The sequence below is a fragment of the Thamnophis elegans genome, chromosome 2 (genome assembly GCF_009769535.1).
Source record: "Thamnophis elegans isolate rThaEle1 chromosome 2, rThaEle1.pri, whole genome shotgun sequence".
NCBI classification, from domain to species: domain Eukaryota; kingdom Metazoa; phylum Chordata; class Lepidosauria; order Squamata; family Colubridae; genus Thamnophis; species Thamnophis elegans.
The window spans coordinates 65527882-65553545 of NC_045542.1; the positions used below are offsets into that span (position 1 = coordinate 65527882).

Here is a 25664-nt window from a genome sequence, read left to right on the forward strand (position 1 = left end):
AAAAAAGAACCTAACTTTACTCCAACGGTGCTCATACTATTCTGTACAAACTAGGATCTCTAATCTAGACACTAAATTCCATGACAATATCCTCTTGAATTTCACCTCTTGTAAGCCCATATAGTACAGAAAGCAGACACATTTATATTTACTAGTTAATTTAAAGATGTATGTTTTGTAGTGGCCCATCAAAATTGAACATCAAAAGTGACCTAATTAGATAATTCTAAATTTCTTGTACAGGTAGTTCTTGACTTAGGACCACAATTGAGTCCCCAATGTTTGTTGCTAAGTGAGATAGTTGTTACGTGACATTTGCCCCATTTCACAACCTTTCTTGCCACAATGTTAAGTGAATACAATACAATACAATAGCAGAGTTGGAAGGGACCTTGGAGGTCTTCTAGTCCAACCCCCTGCCTAGGCAGGAGACCCTATACCATTTCAGACAAATGGCTATCCAACATCTTCTTAAAGACTTCACTGTAGTTACATTAGTAACACAGTTGTTAAGTGAATCTGGCTTTTCCGTTGACCTTTTTCCCGTTGCAAAAGGTGATCACATGATCGCAGGATAATGCAACCATCATAACTATGAGTCAGTTGCCAAGCATCTGAATTTTGATCACACGACTATAGAGATGCTGCAACAGTCGAAAATGTGAAAAATAATCAAGTCATTTTTTTCAGTGCTGTTGTAACTTTGAACAGTCATTAAACTAATGGTTGTAAGTCAAGGACTACCTCTATAAGCAATACTAATTTGAATCTGGATCTATAGTGCTATTTTTGACATTGAGTCAATAGTTTCTGAATGTCACTATGTATAGGATTAGCAATATACACAGTTGGAATTTATATTTCTTGCAATTCTTTATTTACCAAAATTCTAGGTCACTGTTAAAATTGATTTCTTATTAGTAAAATGAGATTAAATGTGTCCTATCTCATCTGTAAGCTGTTTTGGAATTCTAATGAATGACTTTTATTTTTATTCTGATTTACATTACCATGTTTTTGGACACAATTCTTTCTCTGATCCTCTCCTACTCACACTGCTTTTATTAATTGATTTTATTTTTAATGCAAATAATAGGCTATGGTTGGAATTATCTTACCGTGTATGTTTTGAACTACGTAATCCTTCATGTAGAATTGCAGCTTCAAATTACAGGACCTAGCACTTGCTTTCTGATTTAATTATAATAGTAAATGCAGGTTTTTACTAAAGAGAAAGCAAAGTAACAAATTGAAATTGCAAAAGTTAAGGCTATTATGATTGATTTAAAAAATGTCCTTTCCCTTATATTTTCACAGAGGTCACAGAAAAATGGGAAATGGAAATCTTATTCAATTTCTATAAAATGTAAGCATTTCCTATTCTTTTAAGTCTATAGTAGGGCAATGTAGCCATTAGAGGGTGCCACCTAACAGGAAACAAAAGAAACTGTAACAGCTGTTTTATTTTGGATTTTATCTAATGTAGCAAGAAAGTTTGCCTTTGTCATTTTCTAAGAATTCTTTCACGCTTCACTTAAATTCACATACTTTGCTAAGTCATTAAGATCCTTTAGGGTTTTTTAGAACTGTAATATACAGGTAGTCTTTGACCACTCATTCAACAACAGTCTGAACGGTGCTGAACTATTTATGGTTACAAGTGGTCCTTGAAGTTCTGGCTGTCTCTGTACTCCTGTCTCACGTGATCACAATCTGGATGCTTGGCAACTGGCTTGCACTTAAAGATGGTTGCAGCATTATCCTGTAGTCACCATTTGGAACCTTCCGTGCTGACTTCCCACAAGAAAGAAGCCAGCAGGGAAGGTTGCAAGTTGCTCTAGTATAGTAAGTCTCCCTCACCTGCCCACCCACCTTTTCCCAGGCCTGGTGTGATCATACAGTGCCTCTCCAGCCACGCATACCCTCCTCCATCCAGCAGCAGCCAACTCAAGTAGTGCTTGTGTAGTGCCTCCTTGGCCACCCACATTCCTTTCTCCCTCTCCACCTGGAAGCAGCCACTTACCTGCCTACTAGCCTGCTTGTGAACCTTCTGGGACTTGCAACTTTCTGCCAGCTTTCCCATTGACTTTGGTTGATAAAAGCTACCAGGAAGCTACAAAGAGGTGCTTGTTTAATGACCATCATCCCCGTTTAACTATTGCCATGTAGTCACTTAACACCAAGCAGTGGCTGCACTGCTTAGCAATGGAAATTTCAGTCTAATTGCAGTTGTAACTTGAGGATTACCAGTATGGACCCAGCCACTGTGGTTTACGAACCAGTCCTTATGATTTAGTATGATGTATGAATCCAGGAATGATGTGGTGGTAACAAAGTAGATTTGTCATAATCGGAATGTGGCAAGGACCCCCATGGCCAATTCCAGCATAAATTGTAGATGCATATGCGACTGAAAATGCAGTATGCGGTTTCAAACAATTTCTGTAGTTCCTTGCTGATTCAGTCATATCTAATTTTATCTGAAGCAGGATGAAGCATCAGTAACATGTTTAAGAGAATGCAAACATATACGTATATGTTTTACTATATTTTTCTTCGTTCAGTTCCTGGGAAAATAAAAAACCAATCCCAAAACAATTTCATTTTGTACTGTATATATCGATGAAATAACAGACCATGGTAGTAAGTGCAGAGTTCTCACTGTGTTTCTAGCTCTATCAATAAATTGGGCCAAGGAAGAACAAAGAAAAATTCACATTTCCAAACAATTTTTACATCTTTTCCTTTTTTCACTCTTTGTTTCACATGAACTGGTTTTAAACATCTTATTAAGCAATGAAGTGTTTTTCTTGCCAGAAGAATGTTTGAACCTAATCACTATGATATATAACCATTTGTATGTGAATGCATCTAACTCTATCTTGGTCAACCAACAATGTTTAACAAATCATAGCTTAAGAGAGGAGTGCAATCTAGCCTATATCTCTCATCAGTATTCTTTTGCAGTCACTACATCTGTTCCAGAGTAAATGGATGTATATATTTTGATCTTTTTCTCTCTAATTTTTAGAGTTTAAGGGACAAAAACCCTTTTAAACCCTTGTTCCTTGCTCCTTTCTAGTTTGAGTAATAATAATAAATAATAATACTAAAATAAATAAAAATAAAGCAAAGAGAATGTTGACAGTAATAGGTGCCTTCAAGGCAATTCCAAAACATCTTGAGTACCACTTGAAAACCATCAGCCTTGACAAAATCATCAGTCAATTGCAAAAGGCAGTTATACTTAGCATAGCTTACATCCTGCAATAATATCTTTATTATTATTTTAAAAAACACCTGGCAAGGTCTTGATAGGTGAACTAAAATGTCAAAACCAGTCTAAACATCTGGCTAACTGTGTGATCAATATTTTATAAAAAAAAATATGCCACCTGACTCCCAGTGACTCTGGGCAGTTTGCAATTATTAAAACATTTAAAAAATAGAACAATTAAAAAAAAACCTAAAGGCAGGCGCAACAAGGGGACAACACAGGCAAAGGGGAACAGAAAGAAAGAAAAAGACATCAATCATCCTCTCCAAAAGCCTGGGTGAAGAACTAGATTTTTAAGGCGCTTTGAAATCCCAGTAGGACGGGAGCCATTTGAATTTAATGGTGAGCCTAATTCCAGAATGCTGCAGAGAAGGCACACACCATGATGGCCTGGAATTATCTGATGGAAGCTGGAGTTTTCCAACCCTCCCAGATGAAACCAGTTGGGCAGGTTCTAGTTCTTGCCATGCTGTGAAAAGTCGGGCTTCTTGAACCCTTCACCGACCTGAATCTTTGTGCTATATAGGTAGTTGTCGATTTACAACCACAATAAGCCCAACATTTCCATCGCTAAGCAAGACAGTTGTTAAGTGAGTTTTGGTCCATTTTATGATCTTTCTTGCCACAGTTGTTAAGTGAACCACTGCAGTTACTCAGTTAGTAACACAGTTGTTAAAAGCTTTCCCATTGACTTTGCTTGTCAGAAGGTGATCACAAAAGGTGATCGCATGGCTCTGGACACACTGCAACCATCATTAATACATGCCAGTTGCCAAGTGTCCGGATTTTGATCACATGATCATGGGGATGCTGCAAGGTTGTGTGGAAAATGGTCCTATGTCACTTTTTTCAGTTCCATTATAACTTCAAATGGTCATTAAACAAATGGTTGTAAGTGGAGGACTACTTCTATATGCCTAACAATATCTATTTATACCTTTATTTGATCACATATATAGATTTTGGGAGAAATGATTCTGAAGTAGCAGGACATATAGGTTCTTGTATTTCTTTCTCTATCTGCTTTATTTGATTCTAACATGTCTTGATGTGTAATATTTAATGAGAAGATAACACTGAGTTTTGTGTCATTTAACCTACTTAGAGGTAAACTTGATGTTACACTTATTAGGTTGCTTTATAAAGAATGACTGCCTACAACCTGTTTATAGATAAATGCTGAAAATATTTGGCACTTGGCAACTGAATGCAATAGATTAGTATATATTAAAACTAATGTGTTAAAAATAACATTAAAAGGGAAACATGCAAATGGAGGGCTCAAACAACATATGATCTTTATCACCTGTTGATTGATGTTGGCAATGTTCTTCAAATCTAAAGTGAGAACTTGCTTTCACAAACATGTACCGTAGTTATTCAGGGATATTATGAACAATTAAAACTATTTTTATAACAAAGCAAGGGCAATATTCTGGCTACTTTTGTCACAAAAATGAGGCTTTTAATCAATATGAATGATTCTGAAATAATATATCATCAAAATTACTTCAGATTAACAATTACATTTTTATATTAATTTTATTCAGAAATTGAATCAATTACACCCAGTTGTACCTTTCTTCCTCCCTCCCTCCCTAAAAGCCATTCAATTCAAAATTATTCTAGATGGTATACACTTTGTAGACTTATAATAAAAATAAAGGTGATAACTAAGGAACCAACATACAGTACCTCAATAGTGAACATAATAATATTCAAAGCATACGTATTCTAGCTAAGTCAATGTCTGTAGGAAACAGCCAAGTCTTTAAGATCTATTTAAGGCAGGGGTGTCAAACTCACGGCCCGCGGGCTGACTGCATCACATGCTGGCCACCACCCCCCATTTTAGCAATGTTTGACACCCTTGATTTAAGGAATAGCAGAAAGGGACTCACCATGCTAGATAAGGACATACATACTCAAAACAGAGAAAAGTGGCCTAAAATTTATGTCTGTTACTATAACAATCATTGACATGTATGTAGCTGTACCTGTACACTCTTGTTCCTTCCTAAGACATCTGCTGTCACTAATCTCGAAGAGCAGAGATATTTCAGAGTTTTTTTTTAAGCAATTCTTTAGCTTTCCTATATCCTGGATTGTGGTAGTTTACAAATAATTTGGATTGATTTTGAGTGAATGGAAGATTACGCTACATAAGAGTGTTATTATTGGTTGGGAAAATTGATTCACTGGGTAGAGCCATGTATTTTAATATATGTTCAAGAATTGCTGTCTCCTCAAAGCAGTATACTTGGAGTAGAGCTTGAGGTACTCCTGAATTTGGCTTTGTTCTCTATGCATTATCAAAAGCCTCTGCTGTTTTAGCTGTTTTTTCTAACGTAATAGCTGCCTCTTTACCTGTCAAAATTAAAACTGGAATACAGCATTATTCATTCTATAGTTACCTTTGTTGAAGTTATTGTTATATTTCTAATGTGCTTCTGAACAGTTCAGAAATTTTAATTGAGTCAGAATGCTATGCATATGATTGTGTTTATTTTACACATTTCCCTTCCTGCTTTCAGTCCCAAGATAATTTGTAGAATAAGAAACAGAAATTAAAACAGCGAAACAAGAAAGGTGAAAATAATTGGATTAGTTTAAAAAAAATACATCAGATCAAAAAGATTATAAAACAGATTTAAGATCAGGGAAATTATTTTATTTTGCCACTCTTCTGAAACAGGAGAGAAGCAATTAAACTTTTGGAAGAGTTCCATGAGCATAATACTGAGCAGTTTGATTCCGTATCTCAAGGATACTTTTAGAGGTAAAAGGGAAAGACAACAGGTGATGAATGAAATACATGTAGAAGAAAGCAAGATAAAATTATTCCAAGTGGCTTAGAACTTTCAGGGCAATTACCAGTTTTAATTGTAGGGGTAATAGCTGTTACCTAATCTGAAAACAATGTGAAGGTAGCACAAAAGAGATCAGATATAAATACCATGAAATAAATATATGTATTTATCCATACAACGTGGATGAGTTACTTCTGTCCATATTTGAAAGGTTGATGTAAACAATTTTTCAATTTTGTGTCAAAACAATTTTTGAGATATGTTGTATGTTATCAAACATTTTACAGCTATTTTATTCTGCAGTTATTATATTTATTTTTTGCTATAAAAATGTACATACTTAGATTCTTGTTTGCATATATAGAGTACATTGGCAGACTCCATATAATTCATTTGTTTTCTAATAGTTCAAGTAGAAGACAATGTTCTAGTAGTTGAAACTTCCACTGAAATGTGGGTGACTTTTCAAAAGACGTGAAACCTTCACAGTATGAGTGTAGCAAAATAATTCATAGCAAATGCGTTGCTTGAATTATCTATTTATAGAAAATCCTGAAGATCAGCATAGTTTTGAGACAGTGTGCTAAGAAACTTGGTTCTGTGCTTATGACAAAGGTTTTGATAACTTCCTTATGCTTCTTTCAAGTTGAACTTAATGACTCAGTGGATACATACATCTGTGCAGTTTTCTTGGCAACCGTATATTATTAGTTTGCCATTACCTTCTGCTGGAACATTTTTCAATTTCCCAAGCTAGACCACAACCTTGGTAATTATCAACTTTCTTTTTAAAAATGAAGAGACCCTTATATACAATTATGAGCGAACTTAATAGTATATAAGAAGTTATATGAACTTAAATGTATTCTTGTATCATACAGTACAATTATATGACAATAAATATGGGCAAATACACTGATATAAATGCTTTTAGGCAAATCCTATTGTTCAAATCTACATTAGTGATTAATGTAGGTTTGCCTCAGATTTTTGGATCAGCCCCCTTTCAAATGTTGAATCACATCAGTTCACCAAGGAGATGGAACAAATAATGTATTTCCCCCCAAAAAACTGTATTTTATATACTGGTTGTTGTTTTTTAAAGTTATTGATGGGGGTAGAGACAAGTGGTAATAAGAATTTACATTTTGCCATTTTTTTATCTGTAAGACATTCATTCATTAATAAAAAGTAAAAGCCTCATATGATTTAAACAAGAACCCAGCTGTAACTGGTTATTGTAATTACAAGAAGCAAACAAAAAAAGTTAATCATTTAACAGAGGTGGGGAACTATGACCCCTTTATGACTTGTCTATTTCAACTCCCAGAATTCCTGAATTCTTCAAGTCCACATGTCATAAAAGGGCCATAGTTCCTAACCCCTGATCTAACATATTAGCCTTGCATAATTTGTAAGGTGTTAACTATTATTACTATAAATATTAATCATAAAACCAGAATGAAAAATGAAGACTAAACTTGTTTGCGGATTAGGAATTTGTTTCCTGGCAGGCTGTCCATTTGAGTCAAATTTAACCACTGCCTTTTTGTTTTCAAGGTAGGATGTTAATTAATGGAAGGATCTGGTCATATACAATGCTGATGCAAAAATGAAACATATTTAACATATGCGCAGGTTGTAATCCTACAAATATGTGTTGACTGAATGCAAATTATTTTAATAGCTTGATTACAGTTCATGAACCTGTGTTCTTGGCTCAATCATGCAATCAAAGTTGATTAGTTTTGCTTCAACTTAAACTGATTACTTTATATTTTAAAGCCTTTTCACATTTAGCTTCTATTCCTGGAATCATCTCCTTTAAATAAGGGCTCATTCCTTGAAGTTTTAAAAGCCCCCCCCCCCCCCATTTTTGCAGGAATTCTAGGAAGCTAGAAAAGCCTTTTTCATTATTCACTATAATTTATAACATTCCCCACACCCCACCACTAGGCGGCAGAACAGTATTGGTCCATGGCTTGTAAGGAGCTGGGCTGTGCAAATTTGGGCTACATCTACACATGCACAGGATCTTGGTTGCATGTGAAACCATCCCCCCCCCCCCCCCTCTTGTCTATGGAAAAATTATCTTCTACAAAACCAGTCCCTGGTGCCAGAAAGATTGCGGACTGCTGATTTATAGTATAGATTTCCTATCATTAGGAAATATTTATATTATAATGAATTAGTTTACTATTGTACATAATTTTAATCTACATTTACTGCACTTGTTACAAGCACATACTAAGTATAATTATCATTATTACCACTAAAAAAAAAAAGGATTTGGAGAAGTTTTAAAGTTTGGGATTATTTGGGTGGATGTTTAGTAAAGGATCCAATGTTTTGAAAGACAAGGAGACAACGGAGCACTTACTACAAATAGCCATGGCCTAGCCAGTGTATTATTATTATTTAGCGCATGATGAGAACATGACAGAAGTAAACATATATATACACAGTCCACATAATTATAAATAAAACTTCTTTGGGGTTATGGCAGTGGCCTCATAACTGGTTGTCCAATTCAGCTATCCAGGTGACCACCTCTGTATTGCTTCATTGTAGATCTTCTAGATCTAGGGAACCAGAGAACACATCATGGGTAATCTTGCACAATATGTTTAATACTTTGCATATCAGCACTACAATCACAAGGGGAATCTTTCCATCCCCATTCATAAAGGGCAGAGGCACTTCTTCCAATAATTCTGTTCAATTTCGACCAGACAACGCCAGGAAGGTCAAAACCAGCCAGCAAATGAGTCTGTCAGATAAAAAGTGGATAGAGGGCCATGATGGTAATCCTATGGCACGTGTGCCAGAGGTAGTACGCAGAACCCTCTCTGCTGGCACGTGCGCTGTTGTCCCAGCTCAGAACTTCGTTGGGTCATTTTCATGAGCTTGTTTCTCTGCAAATAATGAAACAGAAGCTCATGAAAGGAAAAAAATCTCACCGGAGTTGGGATGCCCCGCTTCCTGCCAGCCATCTGACCTTCAGGCCTCTGCTGCGCATGAGTGGTTGTGTGTGCATGCGCGCTGCATGCTCGTATATGTGCAGTTTGGGCACTTGGTGTCCAAAAGGTTTACCATCCCTGATGTAGGGCTACTCTTAAGTGTTCCAAGTATTCATAAATTCAACGTTTCTTTATAGATACATTTCCTTATATACAGCTATAAACCTCCCTTTATGACTATTATACAGTTTTCAATAATAAAAGACCATTTTAGAAAAGATTGGAGAGGGGAGTGTAGGTATGACCGGGCTAAAATTGGGAGAAATCAAGGGTGGCCTAATGATTCAAATAAACAGGGCTCTCCAGGCACAATAATTCATTTTCCAGCTGCATTTTGCACTACCGTCTATATCCTTGAGTTATTCTGAGAGACATTTGATTAAAAAAAAATACAACCAAAGAATTAGATAAAGGAAGTGGAAAGGTGTTCCAAAAAGATGGGTGGCAACTCCTCTACTAAGGATGTGTAGAATAAAGAACAACTGCTAGATAGTAGCAGCAATACTGAAATGTAGCTCCCAAAATACTGCACTAACCCTCCCCCCCCAATCTAGCAGCATCTGATCCACCTGGACTTCTCACCTAAAAGAACTTTCTAAGGCAGGAAAGTCCGTAACTGCTTTTCTTAGAAAAAAATACATTTGATGTATTTTTTTAAATATAACTCCTCAAATCATGTCTCTACAGTAGCTCTTTCTTTCCTCCTCTAATGGTAGGTCCAGGTTTCAACTCTGAGCTGCTGAGGGAGATGACTTGGGGGGAGGGGGAGAGGAGAGCCTCTAAACCAGTGTTTCCCAACGTGGGGGCCCGGCAATTTGATTTTTAATGGGGGCAATTTTGAACCTTGTTTAAACCAAGTTAATGGCCTTTTAGGCTTCCTCCCCATGAGTAGAGTTCACTATTTGAGTAAAGTAAGAATTATATGTCACAGGGAGGAGGGCATCAGAGTTTTAGAGATGCTTACGTGGGGCATGGCCAAAAAAAGGTTGGGAACCATTGCTCTAAACGGAAGCCAGGCCTCCCTCTCCAAAAGCGAGTGTCCAAAGCAGCCCCGCCCTGTCCTTAGTACAGAAAAGAACTCCCTCCACCCCAAGCCCAGGCTCTGCGAAGCACAGCGCAGGAAAATCATGGGGTCCAGTTTCTTCCTCTGAGCCCTTCCTCCCTTTGCTGCTTTTATCTCTCGTTTTCCTTTCCGAAAAAGGAAAGACGGCGGCCTAGAAAACGCGCGGCTGCCGCTCTTGCAGCTGCGGCAAGCAAGCCGCAAAGCTGTGCAGCGCCTATATAGCCGTGTCTCGGTCAGCTCCCTTCCCCGCAGCCACAATAATCTCTCCGCCTCGTCCTCGCCCCACCGCTTCCCCCGACTCGACTCCGCTCGCAGCTCCCCCGCCCACGTGACCAGCCCGGCAAGTTGAGCGCTGGGAGGGAACGAGCCAGCGCGGCCGACGCCGCAGCAACAATAAGAGTGAGTGGCACACACTGTACTCGGGTCAGGAGAAGGGAGGGCATTTCTGTGCCGCTCAAGCACTCCGGCCGAAGGTTTGGGAGGCCGTGGAGAGACGAAGCTGCCGCCGCCGCCACTGCCGCTCCTGCAGCCACTGCAGACAAGCTGCTTGCCCGCCGGAGCAAAAGCTGCTGCTTTGAGTGAAGCTCTCGTAGTCGTCCTTCCTTTGGTCCGCTCGGCCGCCGCTTGTTTGTGGGTGGCTGGACCGCCCCCTTGTGGGGCTCAACGGCTCCCTATACGCCCCGCCGACCAGCGGCGGCGGAGAGGATGGCGGATCGGCTGTAGCTGTAAGAGCGCCCCGGGGAGCAGTCGCTTCCCCTGGAACAACGCGAAAGAGGAGGAAGCCAGCGGAGACTTGGCGGGAAACGAGAGGCGGAGATGGCTAACGAGTCGCTTCAGGTAAGAAGCCAAGGCGAGCTCGCTCCTGCCTGTATCCCGAGCGGAGAGCCGGCACACGGGGATTGTGAGCGGGTGGGGGAAAGGGCCGCCGATCTCATGCCTCCTTTGGAGCAGCAACAGATGCGAGCGGCTGCGGGACGCCTTCTTACACCCGGTTCGGACTTCACTCCGTGCCCTTCCCGCTCCTCCTGCCAGCTGGTGGTAGCGGTGGCGACGGGCTGCTGCTGACTATTCCCGCATTGGGGCTGGCACCGCGCGAGCGGCCCGATCCTGGTACTGTCCTCCCCCCCCCCTACTCCCGGGGTTTGCTTATGTTTATCCTTCCGTAACTAAGAGGAAATGGGGGGGGGGCTTAAGGATACAAGGACCTAGACTCGAATTGCTGCTTGGTGAGGGTGTCTCTGTTCGGTAAACATGAACATTTTGTTTTATTGATAAGGGAAACTGGTTAGCATCTTTTGCTCCTGGAAGCCCATTAACAGATACATAATATCAGTGGGTATGGCTGTACATGTCCCTTCTGGCTTGGGTGGAAGACAGACCGGAGACTGCGTACAAGATAAAGTCAACTTACTGAATGTGTGCCTTCTACCTCTGGCCCTCTGTCACTACATCTCTCAAGAGGGACAGAAACAAGCCAGGTTTTAGATGGGATGGTAGCTAATTAAAGACTTCATTTCTTTTGATCTGTTGAAGTAGGTATTTCACAGGCGAGTAATCACGTTTGCCAGGTTTGTTGACTTGACTAACTTATTTTGGATGGTTAAAAGAAAAAGAGACAAAGAAAGGAGTCTCCAGCTGGAAGACCAAGCAGGTTCCTTGTAAGTAAGAACATGTATAAAGATCGGCCTATAGCACTTAGACTAATATACCTCTTTACAGTACTTTACAGTGCTCTCTAAGCAGTTTTACAGAGTCAGCATATTGCCCCCAACTTGGGTCCTCATTTGGAAGGCTGAGTCAACCTTGTGCCTGGTGGGATTTGAACTGCCAAATTGCAGGCAGCTGGCAGGCAGCAGAAATAGCCTGCAGTACTGCACTCTAGCCACTGCACCACCAAGGCTCCCAATCCATTTTTTTTCCAGTGGCTGGGGGGAAAGGATGTCCATCTGCTCAGGAAGACGAACTTGAGGCTGTGGCAGAAACATTGATCCAATGTATGACTTCTGTGAAAAAGTGAATTCCACTATGTGTTAAGGCTCATTGGGAAAGGAATTGAAAACATCACTGCCAAATGCTGCAGTGTCTTAATCTACTCCTGTCAATGTGACCATACTTGGAATGCCGTTTATATTTCTGGTCCTGACATTTCAGGAGGGTATTATGGAATTAGAGCAGTCGAAAGGTTCAGTGAATTAACGCCAATGAAAAGAAGCTACACCATTTTAGATTTCAAGCAAGAAGAGGCTTTTGACAGAACATATGAAGTTAGGCACAGTATAAAAAGATTAAATAGGGATTTTTGTTGTTCTCCTAATATTAGAATTCTTCCCACCCCAAAGCTGAATACTTTGAGATTCAGACAGAAAAAAGAAATCGCTCGAAGAAGTGTGCAGTTAAACTACAGAATTCTCTACCACAAACCATGGGAGAGTTCCCAGTTTGAAAAACTTAAAAAAAATTTTTAAACAATTCCATGGATAATGATGATGATTGTGTATTATGAGGCCCTATGTCTCTATCAGTATCAGTTGGTAGAAACATCAATTGGAAGGTGCTACTGCAATCCTGCTTGTGGATTTCCCATTAGTATGGGCCTGATGGGTCGAGTGGGCACATCAGAATGCTTGATTGGAAGGGCTTTGGCCTGATTCAGCCTGGCTATTCTTACCTGCTTCTGAGTCTGAATCAGCGCTGTCTTGGAAATTCTATTCCTTCTTCCTTTGTGTGTCCCAGAATGAGACCTTCCTTTAACTTCAGAAGGATGTTTCCACTTTAGGGCAGGCAAAGCAAATGAAATGGAATATAATTTCTCTTGATTTTTGCTAGGATATGATACATTTCCTTTCCTCTTTACATATATCATGTTTCCCCAAAAATAAGACAGGGTCTTATTTTCTTTTGACTCCCGAAATAAGCACTTAGCCTTATTTTTGGGGAGGTCTTATTTTCTTTCTTTATTTTTCTTTATTTCTTTGAGGTGCAGGAGGCAGTGAGCATGGTCACCTTATGGTGACCTGTTGCTGTGTTGCAATATTTTTGGTGGAGGGCTTATTTTAGCACATGCGCTCAAAAGCCCCATTGGCATTATTATCCGGGGAGATCTTATTTTCAGGGTAACAGGGTAGTTTTACTTTCTTTCTCCCTTGTACTATGATTGTTGCCATTAGTTTAAGTTTTTCTTTCCTGCCATAAATCTGTTTTCATTTGTTTGGAATTATTTTTTCTTTCTGTGGTATCTAGGGAGTTCTCTTGAAAAAGGAGTTTAAAGTGCTGATGTAAGATTTTTAATCAGGGAGACATGCACAGACCATTTCCTGCAATAAAACATTTGCTAGGCAAATTTCATTTAGGCAATGTTATGTGGAATGGGCCTGCAGTGGGGTTTTAAGGATTCAGCATATAAGGCTACCTGTTGATTGGAATATTAAAGACTTTCTGGAACTGCTGGATAGAGATTTCTGCTTTGTGGCCAAGTTTTTTTGGCCATTAGTCTGCTTTGGAAAGAATGGGCATCTGACAGTCCTTTTCTTTACAGTAAACTGCAAGATAAGAATTATAGCTGGTATATGATTTGTTGCTTGCTTGTTTAAATGATCATTGCCAGCTTAAAAATCGATGTGCTAAAACCAATCTTACTTGTCTGTAGAGCTAACAACATTTCAATTATTAAAGATATGGTGCTGATTATCAAATCCATTACTGTCAGCCCTTACCTTGTACTGTCAACAGTCTATTGAGCTAAAAGGGACAAAACATCAGATTAAACTTTATCCTGACATTGCATTTTATATTGTTTAGCTTGGATGTTTGAAATGAGGAACAATATTTTTAGACAAAATGCTTCAAAATATTGTAAAAATGACAAATACAAAACAAAGAGCAAGAGAACAGTTTGCTTTGAGCTGTGAACTGAATTTCAATCTCTTCAGATTATGAATATATGCAAGGGTACATGAGAATGTGCTAAATTGAAGGCATTAAATGCATGCATTAATACCTGTTGTTGTTTTTAGAAAAAGAAAAATAGCCTTAGAATTGGGCAGTTGGCTGCAAAGGAATAGAAAGAGAGCAGAAGTATTTAAAGGAAGGTTTATAAAGTTCTTTAAACTTCAAATTTACTTTTACTTTCTGAATGACAGTACAGCTTTTCAATAAAAGTTTAAATGTTTTTATACCTTTATTGTCTGAAAACTTTATTATTAAGGTTAGATCTTTGAAAAGCAGACTTTAAATATGTTGAATAAATTAAAAAATGTGATGTAAAATCTTGATATTTTATCAGTGAGACTGGGAAAAACAAGCACTCACATTTCTTACCTCCAGATTGTGATATTTAAGGTTTGTTTTTCATTTGGAAAAATAGCCATTTAGTCATGAAGATGTGTAACATTTAGTTTAGATCTTTGCCTTTAAATGAGACAAATAGAAAAAGGACAGTTCCTTTTTCACAGTTTGATACCAGCGCCTTCTAGACTTGAAAGTAAAACATGTGGAAACCTAATGCAAACTTTATTATGTGGCAATTTTTTCCATTGTTCTAGTACTATTTCGTTTGTCCAAGCATTTTTAATGAAATGATTGTGTTCACACGATGCATTTACCAATGACTTATTGAAACACATAGTTTACTTAGTTAACCCTATTTTCTATATTTGTATGATGTCATGGAACCATCAGCTAACCATATCAGCTGGGTTCACATGACAAATCAGGCTAAAATATGATTGATTACTTTATGATTCAGAATATCATGTAGAGCCATCTATCGAAAAGCATTATAGGTAAGATGTTACTATATTAGTTTTTAACTAAGTTAGAATAAAATCAAGGGTTTTTTTTTGCAAATTCATCTTTTTTCCTTCTTGTCTTAATGTAATGCATAACGCCAGGCAAATGCTGAAGAAAATAGAGGCTTAATATTTTTAAGGTATATGTGCAATAATTTAGAATTGCTTAACTTTATTTATAGAAATGTATATACAAATGTTTAACAGTAGATCAATATATGGTTTAACAACAAGCCAGCAAGACATAAGACTAAATTCACAAATCAGAGTAAATGTGATAAAGTTGTAACTGGTCTGACTGAAGTTGTGAATAGTCGTGAAAAAGTCAAAATAGAGAAGCAGAAGCTTCTGGATTTTTTTTTAAAAATAGAAACTATATTTGCATTATTATCCAAATTTGAGAAAGTTCTTCTGATTGACGCCCTCATGTGTTAAGTTGGGAGACTATGAATATCAGGTTTTGACTAATAGCTAAAAATCATGTCTTCTAATAGTCAGTTAAGGTATATATGGATAAAATGTATCTATCAAACACAGAGGCAATGTATAATATTAAAAATAGGAAATCAAAATAATTTTTAAAAATAGCAGCATTGGTCCCAAAAGGAAATTCACTATCCACCCGAATCTAAGACGTGGAGGAAAAACTGATTTCAAAGACTTATTAAAAATAAGCAAGGTAGGGTGATATGGATTTCTTCAGGAATGCTGTTCCTAAGAGTAAACTTTCTAAATGATCATCAGATGACCTTGCTTAATTGATGAACCCAAAGCATGCCAATTTTGTCCAATCATACAATGTCAAAATGATTGGAAATAGGCTATCCCTCAGATAGCCAGACTTTAAGTCTTGAAGTCTTGTAAATGGTAACCAGCACATTGAATTGCACTTATAAGCTAACTGGCAACCAATGCATTTCATGGAATAGGGCAGTAATGGCTAAATCTTTGTTGTTGTTGCATGCTGAAAGTGTATGCATGTGCAACAACGCGCTAGCGCGCCTGCACCAATAATGCAATGCGTGTGCGCACGCCCTGCACCCCCACACATGTGCGTGCGACCACCCCTGAACTCCCCCATGCACCCCGCCTCCCCCCTGCCCATTTTTGGCTTCCAGGTTGGTGCAGGAGGCCTTCCAGTCCCAAAGCCACCTGCACCAACCTGGAAGCCAAAACGGGGCCCAAAATGCAATGTGAGCCCCATGCATGCACCCCTCCCCCCGCGTATGCAGCAGAGACACGAAGACCAGGTGGCTGGTGGGAGGCACGTGCGCATGTGCAGTGGAGCTGGACTGGGGCAACAGCTGGCATGCCCGCAAAGAGGGCTCTGTGTGCCACCTGTGACACGCGTTCCATAGGTTCGCCATCACGGGAATAGGGTATTACCTGGGCATATATTGTGGCATACTATTACTGTTTGCATTGCTACATTCTGGAGTGATTATAGATTCCAGGTGGTCTTCAAGGGCAGCCCCTTGTAGAGCAAATTGTTATTGTTCAAACATGAAGTAACTAGGGTTACTAACCATCTGGAGAGCCTCCCTAATCTAGAAGTGAGGGCAACTGGTGAAGCAGAAGAATCTGTGCAAAGACCAAACTTCCCTTAAAGATAAGGATCTGACAATCCAGGAAAATTCCTAAGCTACTGACACATCTCAAATGGGGAAATACTACCTTATCTAGGACTAAAGATGAAAATTTCTGGGACAAGAGCTCAAAGTATCCTCAGCCTCTCTCAGTTTTGCTGGGGTTGAATTTAAGTCTCTTCTGAATCATTCAGCGCTCTGAATCTCCAGATTCCAGCGTCACTAGGATGGCCTGGAATTAAGATATAAAACCGGTATCATCAGCATATTATTGATATTTGATTCAAATTATTCTATTTAATTTCTACATTAAACTATTGGGCAAGGCCATCTAAGTGGTGACAATATTGATGCTTGAGGCACCCCACAGGTTAAGAGCCTTAGCTTTGATGTCTCCTCCACTGTCAATATCATTTGAGTCCATCCACATAGAAAAGAGCAGCACTACCATGGAACAGTTCCCACTTTCACCCCTACTCCCAATAGGCAATCCAGAAGGATGCCATAAATCAATAGTATCAAAAATCCCTAAAGTATCAAGGAGAACCAAGACAACAACACTAACCTATCCTAGTTCTGCCAGAAGTGTTTCACAACAAGAATCAATGCTGCCTCTGTATTGTGTCCCAGCCTGAAACTAACTGAAAAAGGTCCATACCATCTGTCTCCATCACGGCTGCCTGGAATAGCAGTTGAATTGCCTTCTGAACAACCTTTCCCATAAAGTCTGATATGAAATGAATAGACAGAAGTTCCATGTATCTGGATTTCTTTAACAATTTCATCAAATGCTAAAGAAGTTTTAAGAGAGAGCATTAATTAATTTGTTTTCTTGAGTCTTACCTTTTGTATAGAATTAGTGTGTCAATACTGATCTGTAATGTACAGATTGCGCAGTTGTGCAGCAGATGCAAAGAACTATATATCTCACAGTGGGACGAACTGCATTCATTTTTCATTTTTTATGCAGTATTATTCTCATGGTAGGGGAATAATTTTACCTAAATATTTGTATTGATTTTATGGCCAGCAAAATTTGACAGAGGTAGTTTACATTTCTATCCATTACAATAATATCTATAACATGATGGTAAAATTCATGAATGTGAATATGCTCTTTGCACAGAGCCATAAGAATAGAAGAAGTTGTGTCCAACATTTTATTCCTAGAGCAGCCAGTAAATGCCTTTGAGATTTGCACAAGCAAGACAAAAATGCAGTGTATCTTTCTGCCTAAATTCTTCATGCTGTCTCCAATCTTGGAAATAATGTGTAATCATCATGCTTAATAGCATACAGTACTCCTTTTTATGGTACAGTAGTCATAAATTGCTTAACACCCTTTTTAAATCCAAGCGATTTGGTGGCCATCTCTACATCTTGCAGCAATGAATTTCACAGTTTAGGTTTGTACAATAAACTGGCATTCTCTACCACACAGTTGCAATATGAACAGTGACAACTCTTCTGTCTTGAACTTCTCATTGTACAAGTTTATTTAAGGATCCTGGATTCAGATATCAAATTGAATGAACATTTCCCCACCTATTCAAGCACAATTTAACACAACGTTTTTGAGATGCAATCAGAACTGTATTACTTATTCAAAGTGTGGTTACATCTGGCACTTGTTTATAAAACATCACAATATGAACATTTTAATTTTTAATGGCCTTCTTTCCAACAGTTGTGCACTGGATGGGTATTTTATTGAGCTATCTATAGGAATGTCAAGTTCTGAAGAGTCACTATCAGCTTTAATCACAAAAGTTAGGGTTTTTTTGTGCTTCCAATTGTACTTGTTTATGTGTTTGCCATTTTATGCTTGTTTGTTTTAAATTCCTCCAGTGTGGAGAGATCCTTTGGGAATTATTGTTGTCTCATTAATTATCATACATTAATTGGTGTTAGAAAATATAGCTTCCGCTTACCTTGAATTGTAAATCATTTATGAACAATTAAGGAGCACTGGGGAACTCTATTGTCCATTTATTTTACACTTAACATTCTTACTGGTTACTAATTATTGATCCAATTAAAAAAACCTCTTCTTTCATAATTGAAATAAGTTTGCTCAAGAGATTTTCATTTACTTTATCAAAATGCTTATTATAATGGCTGATTAAGAGACTGTGAAAGAATATAGGAAAATAATATAAGGTAAAGGTAAAGGTGACCCTCGCACATATGTGCTAGTCGTTTCCGACTGTAGGGGGCGGTGCTCATCTCCATTTCAAAGCCGAAGAGCAAGCGCTATCTGAAGACGTCTTCATGGTCATGTGGCTGGCATGACTAAACACCAAAGGCACGGAACACTGTTACCTTCCCACCAAATGTAGTTCCTATTTTTCTACTTAAATTTTTATATGCTTTCGAATTGTTAGGTTGCCAGAAGCTGGGACAAGTAACGGAAGCTCACTCTGTTATGCGCTGCTAGGGATTCAAACAGCCAAACTGCCAACCATTCTGATTGACAAGTTCAGCGTCTAAGCCACTGAGCCACCGTGTCCCTTTTAGAATATTACAAGTAGACATTATCTCCATGTTCTTCCTTTATCAAGAGCACAGGTAGATATTTTCCCATAACAGGTGATTAAAGAGAATGTCAAGAAATGAATTTAAAGATAATTTGGGTGCTAAAGTAAATATATCCAGTTGCCAGATCTAATTACTTTTTTCCGTTTTAATAAATCTGGTAATAGCAGACTCTGAAAATTTTGATTTGTGACTGTACGTAGCTATTAAGAATTTTAAATTCTTGGTAATTTGTCTGTTCTCCTTACAAGGGAAGCTGCCTAATTCTGCCTTCTTGACTTAGATCATGGCAACCCATCCATGGAAAAAAGGTTGTTAACAATTGAACAGATTTCCCTGGTCTGTTTTTCACATGCCATTCAGATTTTCTGTCCTGGTAAATGCATTGCAAACCACCATCTTTTTTCTCATGCCTTGAGGATCCCTTTGCAATCATATTCATCAACCTCAAAATCAATTTGCCCTGCTTTCCTATATAGTATTTCATTCCTGAAAACATTTCCTAGTCTTCTGCACAAAGGTACATTTGAGGAATTAACTTTTCATTTAAGCTATTTATTAGATCTGCTTTGACTCCTATATATCAAGCATTTCAATTTCTTGGTCTTTTTTCTGCTACTTTATTTAAATAACTCATTGTTGATCTTAATGTTATTAATGTTAGTTTCTTCCAAAGCATTCTTTGCATCCCTTATTGTCTGCTTGCCTTTCTTTTCTGCAGCCTAATACAGTATTCTTTGCAGGGCCATCTGAACAATTGTGTATTCGGATGCAAGCTCTTTTAATAGCTTTAATGATGCTGATCCTCTGAGGTTTCTTTTATAGCGTGTGGGAGCTGTAAAACAGAGTTTGTCCAAAAGGAATATGGTTTTGCATGATGCTCAGACTTAATGTTTCAGTAGCAAAATAGAATATGTTTCTATGCTTTGAGTTCCCATATAATTCTGTACAACAAATGCTGCACAATAGCCAACTGAATAAATGTATCTTTCAGAGGAACAGTCGTGTGTATCTCTGGACATTATACTCCCCCCCCCCCCCGGGGTTAACTAATACTAATAGAGTTTAGAGTTTTTATTTTCTTTATGTAAAAGAGAAATAATTCCAACCCTTTGCATTCCTTAGATTTGCTACTTTAGGGCTTGTGTATGTCTTTCTCCGTTTGAACTAAATGTAAGATTCTTTGGCTTGGCTCACTGGAGCCAAACCTTCTCTTGATTTGGAGGGAAAGTTGTGTTCTTTTCGTTGCTGGTTCTGCAATCTGAAGTGGTGACTACCAAGTGTGTACTAGTGTTACAGTTACATAGCGATTGTGCTATGGATGGAAGCTATTCCTGTCTGGAACTTTCTCCAAAGGAGCCTGACAGCAGTAGTTTGTAACCGCTGGCTTGAACGAAGCTTGAATCTATCTTATTCATTGAGGAAAGAAGCTTTCCTTTTTATATAAACAATTCAGATTGAGTTAATGGAGAGGATCAAGTGTTCTTCTTTGGAGTTGCAAGGCTGTTGGCTTTTGCTTCTCCAAATCTGTTCCCCAAATTAGGAAAAAGAAAGTGCATGTGAAAAAAAATTACATGCTGTAGGGGGAAAAAGTGCATGTGAAAATATTTGAGGCATCAGAATCAAAATGGGGAGGGAAGAAAGGGAGTTCTGTAGATAGTCAGAAAGACCCTGACTATCTATCTGAAGGGAGAAATCCTGTAAATGATGCTAATTTATCTCTCTTCTGATGCAATTTCCCAGAGAAATTGCAGACCTTGAACAATTCAGTTAATATGTTTCTATATCAATATTTAAACCTGATTCTAAGTAGTTTCATTGTTTTAATTTCTATCCAGCAAGTCCCATAAATTGTAATGTCGGGGAAGAACTAATAGTTCTTTGCTATGTTTATTTATAGTTTATTCTATAGATGCCTAGGATCCCTTAGCTGAAAGCCATTACTGTTTGGCTGGCCAGCTTAGAGACTGCCTCATAGATATTGGCTGTGTCAGGCATAAAAAAAGCCACAAAATGATTTGTCTGGCTTTGACAATGTGAGGTATGAAGCCCCTACTTTAGCATAGATTTATGTGGGAACCAAGTCATCACAGTTCGTTCAACAAATAATAGTTTTAAAGCCCTGTTCTGGGATTATGTTGACTGTTGATTTCAGGTCCACCTTTAATTTGTTGTTTACTGCTGTAAACATGATACCCGTACTTTCAATGAATACCATTAATATCCAGGAAGTGCCTAGATTACACCAAGTTTCATTGGATTTTGTTTTTTTTAAAAACTCTGCTTGGCATTAATGCCATTTCTTCTTCTTTTAATTTACTGCCAAGGCTCAGGTCTCGGAACCTATCTGAATATTTATATAGACAGAGATCTGCCATGCAACAACTCTTCTTTTTGTCTGAAATAATAGTAAATAGCAAACGATAGATAAATTAAAGACATGTGCACACTGTGTGAACATGTAAATCCGAAACATGAAATTGAACTATTGGCCAAAGCAGATAAGGTGCATTTTATTTATTTATTAGATTTATTTGCTGCCCATCTCATTTTGATGGTATCTGAAGGCTTAAGTCACTGTCTATAAATATTTTAGAGTAAGCTTTTCTATATGGTTATAAAGGACAGTGTTCCCTTCTTCAGTATCTTAGATTGATACTAAGTGTAGCTAGCAATTATCTGTTTATTTTCTATTCAAAATCAAAAGCATTTTGGAAAGTTGGTAATGCATTGAACAGTAAGGCATTTCCTTAACTTCAACAGTGGACTGCCTATCCGAACCAAAGATGTAAGTATTGAGATGGTCTGAAAAACCACAAGATTATCACAATTAATATGCTGTTTTTAGTGAAATCATTCAATTCAATAATTTTTAGTAGAATGCCAAAGAACATCTAGTATTGTTTTTAGCATTCAAATCATACAGTTTTATGGTGCTGTTAACGATAACTTTTAGACTTTTTTCTTCCTGTGAATGAGAGGAGATTTTAAGTGGCATTGCTCAAAACTAAATTTCTAGTATTGCGACTGTTTTTTTTAAAGAAGTGACTCATTGATCTCAGACCTTTTTTGAGTTGCCCTATACATCTAAGAATCAGGGATACGTTGGCTCAGTGGCTAAGATGCTGAGCTTGTCGATCAGAAGGGTCGGTTCGAATCCCTAGTGCCCCATAACGTAGGGAGCTCCCATTACTTGTCCCAGCTTCTGCCAACCTAGCAGTTCGAAAATATGTAAAAATGCAAGTAGAAAAATAGGGACCACTTTGGTGGGAAGGTAACAGCATTCCGTGTGCCTTCGGCATTTAGTCATGCTGGCCACATGACCACGGAGATGTCTTCGGACAGCGTTGACTCTTCAGCTTTGAAATGGAGATGAGCACCACCCCCAAGAGTCGGGAACAACTAGCACATATGTGTGAGGGGAACCTTTACCTTTATACATCTAGATGGCAGCAATTTTGGGGAAGTTAGTAGTAAATACCATAGAATTCAGTGAAAATAGTTTCCAAGAAATTCACTCTTAAGTGGATTCTAAACAGAGACACTAGGATATATATTAATGTCATCTACATCAGGGCTGTCAAACTTGTGGCCCGCAGCCCATATGCATCATGCGCTGGCCACGCCCATTTAGCAAAGGGGAAAAAATCTTGATACATCTTGTGATGACACCATGACGATGCAAGAGGGAAAATAAAGTTTGGTATTGCAAAGGTATGTCTATGCTGATACATAGAATGTTAGAACCATGAATCAAGATTCAGAATCAATGTCAAGGGAATTAGTAAACTTAAATGGAGTAAAATGGGTCACAGAGGAGCTTCTACTGAAAACAAAACAGTTACCATCATTATTTTAAAAGGGAATATCAAAGACAGTGCTTGAAAACAATCCCAAAATGATGTAATAATGTCAGATCAAATTCAAGGCAAACCAATGAGTATTATGGAGACCCTAACCTATGTTCCAATAGCAGATGCAGAGCATAAACAGTTTGAAAAGTTGTAACAATTTGCAGCATCTTGTAGATACAACATTGGAGAAACGTATCTTACTAATTATAGGAAACTGGAATAATAAATTCGGAAATAAAATAACATTTGAAATAATGAGAAAATGTTGTCTTACTTTATGGAATGAAGCAGGAAACAGATTAATAACAGTTCTGCCAAGCATATTAAAGTTTATAGCAATTACATTTTTCAACTATCTAAAAGAGGACTCTACACGTGAACATTTCCAGATGAATATTAACCAGAATGAAACTAACTGCATACTCTATAAGCAAAGATGGGGGAAAAATTGTTACACAAACAAGGCCAGGTTCTGACTGCAGTTCAGATTGTAACATTATTGATTCAACATTACCACTTAAATTCATAAAACAAATATCATGTAAACAATATCAGCAATATTCCACATAATTGCATTATGTGGGTAATAGTTTAAATGTATTAGAATTGATAAGTACTGTACAGTGCCTGAATAACTTTGGGCAAAAATTCAAGACATCACACAGGTGAAGCAAATAAAGGTATCTTGAAATGCAAACTAGTTGTTTCTTGATATACTGAAAATACTGGCCCTCCCCAGAAAGTCTGAAAGGCAATAAAACAGAGGAAAATTATTCCAAAATACTGAGTTCTAGGGAAGAGCAAAAGGTAAGGTGATACAAGGAGCACAAAAAACTGAGGATAACTTAATACGAATAGATAGGATCTACTATATAACAGAAATGGTGATTAATAGCATTACTTCCTGGACAACAGATATATTTAAGAAAAAGAGGAAAACATTTTATCAAGTCTGGACAATATTAGATATTAAAGTATAGAAACATCACATTGACAATGAATGTCAATGTCAAAATTACATTTTTTTTCCAGTTCTGACCTTAGAGTGATGAAAGTTGGATCATTGGAAAGACTAAACAAGGAAAAATGAAACTGCTGTGGCTGTGGAAAATTGTTGAGAATATTTTGGTCTACACCAGGGGACAGCAACCCGCGGCTCTGGAGCCACATGTGGGTCTTTCATCCCTCTGCTGCAGCTTCCTGATGCCAGTCAGCTCCACAATTGATAGGGATTTTGGTTAGGACAGGTAGAAGAAAAAGGATGCGGCGCTAGGAGGAGACTCTATGGTGGGGGAACCGGACTTCTGATCAGCTCCAGAATTGATCAGGGGGCTTCTGGTTAGGATCTTTATGGCTCTTTGAGTGTTTAAGGTTGCCAACCCCTGGTCTACACAAAGAACAAATAATAATAATAAACTTAAGACTTAGATATTTTGAATATGTAGTGGAAAGGCAAGATTCATTAGAGAAGATCATGATGCGGGGTGGGGGAATCAAAGGAAATTCAATGTTATTAATTATATAAAGATGAATGTTACAAGAATTTTAAAAAGCAGTTATTGACAGATAGTCCTATGAAATGTTATTCCTGGATCACAAAGAGTCAGGGATCACTGAATAAAGACAACACAGATAACATGACTTCCTTCCAAGAAAATATACATTGATTTTGCTCAGTACATAATAAATTCCCAATTCTGATAATTTTTTGGTGGCTTTTATGTCAACAAGCAAATTAGGTGATACTTCTCAACATATCTACAAATCCATCAGGAAGTAATGCTATTAATCACCATTTACCGTATGTTAAATAGCAGGACCTGCTTGTTATCAAGAATCTTTCACTTTTTAAAAGACTAGTTTTTAGTTTCCTGTACACATCTGGCTGACAGATGATGCAAGAATCTTATTTGCCTTCTGTAGACTAGATTGTATCTAAATTTTAAATCCTCTGCACATGATCAGGCTACGCATGCCCAAGGATTGTGGAATTCACATAGGTTTATGAGGTTATGTTGTGATGAATTGTGAAATTAATACCAATCATGCTTGGTTTGGTCTGTAGCAGGTTTGATTTTATCATATAGTTTGAGGATTTATGATGCTCAACTAATTAGATATAGTTAATCAATGTTGGATAGTTTAATAACTATAAGACAACTAAAAAAAGAAAATGACAGGGTATTTGGCATCTATAGTTTGCTGTTAAAATTATTCCAGTGTTTTGTCAAGGACAGATGCTGAATCTGGACATAATTTTTTTTGTTAGACTTTGTTCTCCCTATGACTACACCACTAACAAAAAGCTACATATAAAAGACACAAACCACAGGCAGACTCAGATGACAACTTTGCTCCTATATTACGTAATTTATTTAATCAACAATATTTAATATTGTTGCCTTAATAGCACAGTTAGGTCGGTTTCTGCAAATCTGAGAAATAGCAATACTTTAATTTTGGTACTTTTTGGGCAACTAATGGCTACAGCAAGTGAAGCAATGTCATTATGATATTATACAGATAAGTAGGACTAGGATTTTCAGGGATTGTGATTTGGAAAAAAGAACCCTTTCATGTGTGATAAGCCTTTCTGCTGACCTCTTTTTGCTTCTACCAAAATTATGTTTGTATTTTGGGGCATTCAATTTCATAGCAGAATTTCTGTAGGCCACCAAAAAGTGGTCAGGGTTGGTCTATTTATCTTTATAGAAAAGGACCATTTTAACCAA

The 25664-nt window shown here is 37.9% G+C and overlaps 1 protein-coding gene across 1 annotated transcript in view; it reads left to right on the top strand.

The window, feature by feature from the left end:
* Positions 1-10221: 10221 nt before the first annotated feature.
* Positions 10222-25664, top strand: part of PKN1 (protein kinase N1) — a 90527-nt gene continuing 75084 nt past the window's right edge. The window contains exon 1 of the mRNA XM_032209893.1: positions 10222-11007. Within this exon, the coding sequence (XP_032065784.1) occupies positions 10987-11007 (21 nt within the window). The 5' untranslated portion in view covers positions 10222-10986. The remainder of the gene's footprint in view (positions 11008-25664) is intronic.